This window comes from Pholcus phalangioides, unplaced genomic scaffold (genome assembly GCF_987345545.1).
Source record: "Pholcus phalangioides strain wild (caught in Gottingen) unplaced genomic scaffold, Ppha-v1.0 ptg000042l_1, whole genome shotgun sequence".
Classification (NCBI taxonomy): Eukaryota; Metazoa; Arthropoda; class Arachnida; order Araneae; family Pholcidae; genus Pholcus; species Pholcus phalangioides.
Genome location: NW_028301628.1, coordinates 8,264,750 through 8,274,052, shown reverse-complemented (window position 1 = coordinate 8,274,052; position 9,303 = coordinate 8,264,750). Strand labels below are relative to the sequence as shown.

The 9,303-nt window shown below is 40.3% G+C and overlaps 1 protein-coding gene across 2 annotated transcripts; it reads left to right on the top strand.

The window, feature by feature from the left end:
- Window positions 1-1,835: 1,835 nt before the first annotated feature.
- LOC149064418 (uncharacterized) lies at window positions 1,836-8,187 on the top strand. Of its 2 annotated transcripts, XM_089254829.1 has the most exons (3): window positions 1,836-1,877; window positions 2,035-2,140; window positions 4,956-8,187. In XM_089254829.1, exon 3 carries the CDS (start codon window positions 5,006-5,008, stop codon window positions 5,567-5,569), a length of 564 nt encoding a protein of 187 aa, XP_089110955.1. In that variant the 5' UTR covers window positions 1,836-1,877; window positions 2,035-2,140; window positions 4,956-5,005; the 3' UTR covers window positions 5,570-8,187. The 2 variants fall into 2 exon arrangements, with proteins under 2 accessions (XP_089110955.1, XP_089110956.1); XM_089254830.1 differs by lacking the exon at window positions 2,035-2,140 and having other exon boundaries at window positions 1,841-1,877.
- The last annotated feature ends 1,116 nt before the right edge of the window (window positions 8,188-9,303 follow it).

The following is a 9,303-nucleotide window of genomic DNA, read 5'->3' as shown; positions in this document are numbered from 1 at the left end:
TCCTTGAAAAATATAGTAATATAATTATAAATATAATTATTTGTGTTATGTATAATTATCCAAAAAAAAAAAAAAGATTTAAAAAAAATTCATTTTTTTAGTTCAACGTACACGTCAAAGAATTCGTTGCGTCTTTTTCAATTGTTGACAGATTCACAGATCCTCTGATCTTCCGTAAAAAACATGATATGGATGCAATTATAATTTATATAACGTGTTGATAAATTTATATGAACAATTACTCATTGAAAAATTTTGCATTTCCATTCAAAACAAAATCGCAATTAAAAGTATACTTCATTTATCTTGTGGCAACCAGTAATGAATACGCCTAGGGTAATTTTGAAACACCCTCTGAAGGTTCATTGACAAACATTTTGGATAATTTTGATATTTTCATCCGGAACAGAATTTTTCAGTTGGAAAGAAATTCGTGATTTTTATGACGCAAAATCATTTACGCCATAAAAAATCACGTCATTTAATGACCTTCATGGCTAATAAGGTCATGAAATGACCTGATATTTCGTTAAGGTCATCAAGAATCACGTTATTTCCTGACCTCTTTACTGTTCGTGGTCATTAAATTACTTTGAAATGACGGGATTTTTTTTTGACTGACGTCATTCAGAGAAAATGACCAAATTTTCACGTCATATTTGACGTCAGGCGACTACTTGGGGAGATATTGGTCTATATGCTCGCAGGCCTGTCAGATGTGTTCCGCTCACGGCAACTCACTGTCGGCAGCGATTAGCCTGGAGTAGAGAACATGCAATGTGGACATCGTCACAGTGGGCTTGTGTGATGTTTTCCGACGAGTTCAGGTTTAGCTTGCAGTCTGATTCACGTCGGACTTTCATATGGAGAACGCCAGGTACCCGTTACCACCAAGACAACATCATTGAACGACACCGTTACGGTGGTGCAGCATTGCTCGTTTGGGGTGGAATTATACTGGGTTCCAGAACAGATCTGCATGTTCAAACCGGAACCATGAAAGCCCAAATTTATCGGGACATCATTCTGGAACAACATGTACAAGTACGTTTGGAGAGCATTGCTTCGGAGAGCATTGCTTGCTGAGTGGAGTGATCTTCCCCAAGATCAGATCGATAATTTGATACGCAGCATGCCTAGGCATTGTACGGACTGTATTTCATCTCATGAGTGACATACAATGTATTAACCATCATACCAACCATGTAATAGTAAGTTTTTGTAAAGGAGATATTTTTTACAATTGCTCCAGGGAGCAAAAATCGTAGTTTTTATGAATGGTATCATACATACACCATCGTTTTTGTTCTTTATCTTTTGTTTAATAAATGGGCTTTATGAATAAGTAACGTTTGTTTTGTTTCTGAACCTTTATTTGCCGGAGCTGGCATTATCCTTAGTTTATGGACATGAGTGTAGAAGACAGATAGCAGCACTAATAAAAAGAGGAAATACGCAGAATTCTGAGAACATACATACATTAGGGCCACGCATGCACTCAAAACACACTTTCCGGCATGTAACAACTCGTTAGAATTGCCGCAGTGGAATGTTAACGAGGTGCATGCACGGTCAAGTAGTAATACCGTAAGAAAATAGCAAAATATGGTCATGTAGGTCGTAGACATACTGATGCGCTACCATCGCCGGGGCAAAAAGCGTTTTGGTGCAATTATATTTGACAGAAATTGCAGCATTAAAATATTACAGTCTTTTCGTTGACATCAATAACACTCTGTCGCGAATTAATTATAAATTATAACGTCAATCTGAATTATTTGTTCAGATTCAAAAAAAAAAAAAAAAAAGCAGATGACGTCATTTTTTATATTATCACGTTAATCATTTAATGGCGGCAGTAGGTTAATGTGTGATAAGTAAGGTTTCTCTTTTTATTAATTTTGCTCATTTAATTTTGTTGCAATCGATAAGATCCTTTAGTAATTAAAAGGAAAAAAGAGAAAATATAAACTATTAAAAATAAGTGTTACAATTCGATCCTTAATTTGCTCTTTCGGTGTGTGTTTGTTGTAGAACGTTACGAAGTGTTCTTTTTATTGCCGTGTTTGCAGAGCATGTGCTCCCGTAACACTAGTTAGGAAACACTACCGCTACACCGTTTTGAGATCTCATATGGAAGGTACGTTTGTTTCTGTTGCAATACCTAGGGAAATTTTTGTTTTGTTTACATTTGCTTGTGTTTTGTTTTTTTTGTGCTTTTACCCATGGCCCCCTTCCCCACACCTATGAATTAATTTCTGTTTTTAACAGTATATGAAGGCCCCTCCCCCGTAAAAAAAAAAAACCGGAGTAGGGACCGGCTCCGGAATAATTTGGGGGAAGGGAGGCCAATTTTTTTCCCCTAGTAGCTTATGTTTATTGCATGTAGGGCCAAATGTTAGTGTTTTTTTTAATTAACACCTATCCAACTTCCGGCAGCGGGGCTGTCAGGCTAGGATCTCTTGCGGGGGGGGGGGCAGCTGTATACGGCCCAGGAGTCTCCACTGCTTGGAAATGAGATCTGGTCTCATAGAAGGTTTAGATAACAAGCATGTAAATAGGTAAGTACACATTAATAGAGAGGTATAGGGGGCCTGAGATAAATTGCATTGCCAAGGGCCTACAAATCTCTTAAGACTCAATTACATTGGGTGAGTTTACCAGCTACTCGCTTGCGGTTTTACCGCTGCTACTAAAGTAGCTCTGTAATAATGTTATCAAGTAAACTTGCAGCTGTGGTGGTCGTAGTGACAGATTCGCATCGAGAGGACCCGGGTTCAAACCCCTCTGTCGCCGCAGTGGTGCTCGCCTGAAGTTGGTTTTCTGTGGTTCCCAACTTCGAAGTACTAATGTGAGCCAGTCTTCCTGTTAAAAAAATCTCGCTGCAGAGGGCAACAGGCCTGCAACGGTATGTCATTCAATCATTACACTTCGTGCATAGTTAGAAGAATGGATGGCAGCACTACACATAACAAACATTGCATAGAAACAAACTTCGCAAAAGGTTTACTGCACATAACAAAAAACAAGTTGCTCATTCATCTGGTGAGAGATTTTACTTGTCCTTTGTAATTGAAATTTGCTGTGCTTATTGAAACCGGTTTGTTTGCCAGCTACATTACTTGCCGAAAAATAACTAGTAAACTCACCCAATGTAATTGAACCTCAAAGACTGCCTGAGCCATATTTTCCGCAAGTCCTTCTATAGGGAATTTGTGTGAAAAGCCAGAAAATCATCAGAATCGTCAAGGGCACTGTCAGTCCCACCCATAGGCGGAGATTGACTTGGAAGTCTGGGGGGGGGGCACGATGATGATGATGTCAATTCATCTATACATATATACATTAGATCAGTTGACTCCACGTTTGACTCTGGGGGGTGGGCAATGCCCCGTACCTCCGCCCATGGTCCCACCCAGGAGCAGATCTAGAGCTCGGTGTTAGGATGGGTGATTTTGTGAATAGGTCCTGTATTTACCAGGATTTTTTCTCTGTTCCACCTTTTTTTAAAAAAATACCTCAGTTTTTTCTATTTTTGGTCAAAAATTTCTTGAATTTGTTATTTAATCAAAAACATTGATGCAAATAATTTTCAATGGATTTATTGAATGCAATATTATCGTATTTGCCACCCAGGCAAATCCATGAAGGAGGCAGATGGGAGCAATCGCCCCTCCCAAGAGCCAAATAATATGAAAATATTTGTGTCGCGTAAAGTGTGGAATGTTCTTACAAACGTACATAATTATCACATCTCCCGACATTGCTCTGAATACCTGTACTTTCACTACTTTCACAGATGAAGATGTCTGCATTGGTTTCATTCGTGGCTGAAGATGTCTGCCTTTGCTTATGCACGTATCCAGAGCAGAGAAAGCTATCGCCCCTCACAAGAGTAGGATAATGTAGAAAAATTTTTATCCGTCCCATAAAATATCCCAACGCATCGCTCTGGATCCATGCTTGGTCCCACCCTTGTGGGATGGTCATGTCAAACACAGAGGGAAGCCAAGACCCTTCCCCTTCTGAAACACACAGAATAGTGGTAGCTATAGCGATTTAGGGATTTTCTTAGCTCCCCACACCCACCATGCTAGAAAAGCCTGCTTATTTGAACCAAATATTGTTATCATGAGCTCCCCCCCCCCTAAATTTAAGACCCTAAGCCGCGCCTGGTTGGGCTCATGCATTAAGACAACTCTGCAATATATTGCAAAGCTTTTTCATTGCCAGGTCTTGATTATGTTGAAACAGTAATACGTCGCTTGCATTATTTTCCCTGGTGTTAAAACACAGAAACACAGTTGTTACTATCCTCCCGCCCAAAACCCTAGCAAACAACACAAAATCGGATCTGGTGATAAGAAAAATAGTTGCCAAGTAGTGTTATATAGGGACTGTACTCAGAATTGTGTTAGACTCGTATTGAGGATCCAAGTTCGAACCACATTGGCAGCACAGTGGTGGTTGGCGGTATGAAACTGGCTTTCGCACCTGTGACGCCCCTTTTTTCTTCTCTAATCAATGCTTATCCGCGGCTCCCCAAAGCAGCTTAACAAGCAATCGCTTCAAAGAACTTTTTTTCTACCTTTGACATGCACCAGAGCACTGCAGAGCAAATTTTAAATACTCCTGATCTATAACCACATTGGCGACAAATCGGTTTTTTGGCATAATCTGAGACTTTGTGATGAGAAGTAATTGAGTTTTCTGGGTATTCATAAATTCCTTACAACTGGGATTACACTATAAAAGTTTTTTTATAAAACTTGAAAGTGCAACCAATAAGCATATTAGTTACATTCGAGCGAACGTAACCAAGAGGCTTATTGGGGGTTTTTTTTTTCAGGTTTTGTAAAAGATCTTTTATCAAAGTTTTATAGTTCAATCCCAGCCTACAGATGATTTGTTTTCATAAGGTTTATATTTTTCTCTCTTCTCTTTTTGTAAATCAGGTTCCGAGTCAAAGATGGAACATTGTACAGTAGATAAGATCTAAAACATTATGGGTATGTCTAACGAAATGTCTCCCAAGTATATGACTGTCACGCCATCCGGACAGGTGACGTACATCTTAGATACAAACAGCATCAACCTAGCTCAGGTGCAGTTCGCCGTGCCCACCACAGAAGTGCTCCTCGTTCAGGAAGACGTCAAGACTGTCAATCTCGCAAACAGTCCCATACTCGTCGCTGACGTTGGAGCCGCGGAGAACCTCAACCTGGTAGGGAACAATGTCATAGTTCTCGTTTCCCAGGCGCAGGAGGTAATGATAGTCAACTCGGATGTCCACCTCGATTCGAGCACGCAGCAGTGGCAGGAGGACGCTTCCCAACTAGTCGTGCCTGCGGGATCCCTGCTTCCCGTGTCCCACCTGATGTCGAATTTAGTCGTATCGAACGGCGACGAAGATGATGAAGAAGACTGGCCGCCAGCAAGAGAGGCGACGTCGCCGATGAGCACGACAGCAGAAGACGCGAGGTGCTGGTTCCGCGACTCGGTTATAACGACGGCCGCTTTGACCTCCCTCTCGAGCTATTTGCAGTCTCACTCTTCAAAGGACGGGTGATTGCGTCCGTCCGGCGAGCGAACTCAACGCAATAATTACTTTCGTTCCGTAACTCCCCCACCAAGTGGAAAAGTTACGAGCATGTGCAGATTCACATCTATGCAAATAGCGAAAAAAAGTGATACAATATATAAAAGTTTTACCTCCCTCGTTGTATCGTTATGCCAAATTTCGTATATGAATATGTACATACGCCTATATTATATATATATATACACGATCGTTTAAAATTTAAGGAAAAAAAAATGATGATGCAGTTTCCCCCCCCCCCTTTATAAATAAAAATCCACATAGAATGGTTTCTTGGTGGTGCTAGTCGTCTGGGAAAATTATCGAACTTTCAACCCTCTGTGATAAGTGAAGCGGTTAAAAGAACTATATTTTGACAACAAAAAAAATTGTCTGAATCGGGCAAAAAAAAACACCATATTTTTGTATAAATCCCGACGTTTCAATAATTTAATTGGAAAAAAGAAAGATTTTTTTTGTGGCAACACTTTGAATTTATATATTATATAGCACAAGGTTTTCCTTGTTCAAAAAGTATCCAACTATAATTCTGTGTGCGTAAACCAATGTAGGCAATCCTGGTGCTCATGCTCAAGTGTTTTTCCTGCCTCCAGTCGCCGCCGAACTGCCGATGAGTGGAGAAATGTGAGCGCAGTCACATTTTTGGTTTTTTCACAAAATGGCAGAAAAAATTTTTAATCGGGAATTTAGTCAAAAGGAAATGATTATGATGACACCTTCTAAGAGGCCAAGGCTATCCATAGGATGGCGCAGTAAAAAGGAAATCACACTACTGATAAATACATGACAAATGTGTGGGACCTGCGGTTTACCAAGTACCGAGATACTGGACAGAGGGGCAGTTTAATAGCGATAGAGCTGCTAATTACGTACCTGCCAAGTCTCCTGGATTCCCTCTTTTGGGGGAAAAATATTTCTGACAAATTTATCTGGAAACTTTTGTTTTTATTGCTTAACTGACACAAATGTAATGTAAATTGTCACCATTGCATCAAATCACAAAATAATCCCATTCTTGGGGTGGGGGAAAGCAAAAATTCGCTGAACAACCTGCGTCAATTTGACCTTTCAACATCCAAAATTGGCGAAATGACTTGGCCATGTGTCTGTATATTCCATTTCCGGACCGATGGCAATTTCTTTATTACATTATTTGATTTGAGAGAAATAACAATAGGTAATTTTTGCCTATTGGTTGGTGTATGATTGGCAGCTTGGTAATAATTGGCGTGATAGCTTGCACGATGTCACATTTTGTAAAGGGGGAAATATTCCTACAATTCTACTTTTGTTAATGAAAAATCCCTGCATTGTTTTTTAAAAATCCCTTACATATTTATTTTTGTGCATAATTCGGAGTCACATAAAAACCTCCCTAGGTCTCATTCTTCAAAGTTGGCAGCCTTACTTAACTTTTTTCAGCAGCCCGTTTAATTGTGACACAGAATAGTTTCACTAGTACACTTGGTTGTGGTGTGTACTGCAAGCATTTCCTGTATGATCTGCAAACAGAGCTGCTCCTGCTTGACCATTAGCAGCTGTGGCATGAAGGTTGCTGAGATTCTCCTGAAGCCCAAATCATCAGTCGAAATGGAATGAATGGAACCAATTCTTGCCTCGTCTAAAACTTCTCTGATCGTAATTCGACGATCCTGCATCTGGTCAATAATGATCTCATTTCTTGTATGTTGAGGACTCACCAGAACATGCTTCACTCTTCATCTTTGAAGCAGTTGTACTTCTTCTTTATCTGTGTGGTGCCTAGTGTCGTCTTATTGCATTTGCTCACCCAGGGCGGGTGGTCTTAAGAACTTCATGGCCGTGGGCCAAGTGATTTTTCTGCGGTGCTACCTGGCACATTCTCAAAAAAATCCAACTATTTATTTTTCTGAGGCCCTGCTTCTGAGATTATAGTGTTATTTTGCACAATGGTCGATAGAGCCTGGGCGGTGCACGGAATGAAATGAAAATGAAATGAGTGTTATTTTGCAGGGAAAATATATAATCCTCCCCCTTCAGAAGGAAAGAATTCTGAAACCCCCTCCCCTAGAAAATTCTGCATATATCTATGTTCATGAAAACAAGATCTGGTTAAAATTTCCAAGTGTAAGCATGTAAATTGCAAGGCACAAATTTATAGCCAGGTAGGGGCATCAGGAAAAATCATTTTGGCAGGTTGAGAGGGCCAGGATGCTCTAGAGACGGCCTTAAGTGCCCATTGTTTCATGTGCAGAAGTCTGTTTCCACTCAGGAATTACCAAGCTTTGCATGAAGTTCAATGCAGTAATGCTCAAGTGTTTCCTGCCATTTTGTCCAAATGATGCCACTCATTGCGGTCCGCCTGCAACTGATAGCTTTCGCAGGAAAGAAAAAAATTCAAACATGCCAACTAGGATCCCCACGTCTCCCTAGCTTCATTGGTTCATGCATGAAAAGTCATGGTCGGATACGTTTTGAACAAACCTAGTATAGCTTGATGTTTTCTTTCTTCTATTATAGCAGAAGATTATTTGTTTTTGTTTTCTCTCCTTCTATTTCTCATTTAACTGTTTTAATGTTTTTGGTTGCAATAAAATTGAATGTTATGAGTGTGCGCTTCTTTTTTGCAGATTTGTGTTGTTTTGCAGCTGGAGTCTTCAACATTTCGTGTCGCGAGCACTGCCTATCATTAAAAAATGATGACCACCTATTATGATGACTATGACATACAGTCGAGCACATTTAATGGCCATCGTTTACTACATTCAAAAGTTCTGAGACATTTTATGACAAAAGAATGAATGCAGGTGGAACTTGTTTATTCAGTGTTTCCTTCGAAGTAACTACCCTGTGCAATTATGTAATTTTTACCATTTTTCATACAAGGATGCAAATTGCAAGATTTTGTTTTTGTCACACCTCCAGTGCCTTTGTTGCGCTTCTTTGGAACCTGAGAATTTGCCCCCCCCCCCCCAAGAAAATTCTTACATCGAGGAGAAAAAGTCGCAGGGATAATAAACTGCTTCTGGAAGTAATGAGATGCGATATTTTCACAGGTTATCGGCAGGGCCGTCGTAAGAGCATCATGGGCCCCCGGGCCAAGTGATTTTTTTTCAGGCCCTACAAAGCAAGTTTCAACCTGATCTCATTTTTGCGAGGCCCTTCTTACCTAGAGGTGCCCGGGTGGGCCCATGCCTTAAGATGGCACTGGTTATCGGAACTATGAATTGGCCTTCCAAAAATCTAGTTGCTTGCGTCTCACCGAATCTTGCAGAATTTTAAGGACTCGCAGGTCCCCCCTTGTCAAATTATCTGTCAAAACATTCCAATATTTTCATAATCAGCGTGTACCCCTCATCTTGCCCCAGGTGACCTTTGCTTGAAATAAAGAATTTGTTAAGGAGCAATGATTCTCAGGTTCCACAGATTTCAGGCCCGAGTATGTCAAAGTTGCCGTTAGGAGCGTTCATTGTTTGATGATGGGTATAGTGGCAGTGCTCGCGACTCAAGAAAGGATGAGAACCCCTAGTGTAGGTAGGCCTCTAACACATGAAAATCGTTCTTGCTTAAAGAAATCGCGAGATATTTGGTTCATCACCCTTGAATATACATGCTGTTGAAATTTGAGATCAGCAAAATCATGGGGTTCTGCACCAATATTTTTCCCGTTCTTGAATATTAATTTAACGTCTAATCATTGATGCCATCTATCGACACGATCGAAA

Bases quoted from the DNA above. Each gene is read 5' to 3' on its own strand.
- LOC149064418 (XM_089254829.1), top strand. From the start codon at position 5,006: ATGGGTATGTCTAACGAAATGTCTCCCAAGTATATGACTGTCACGCCA.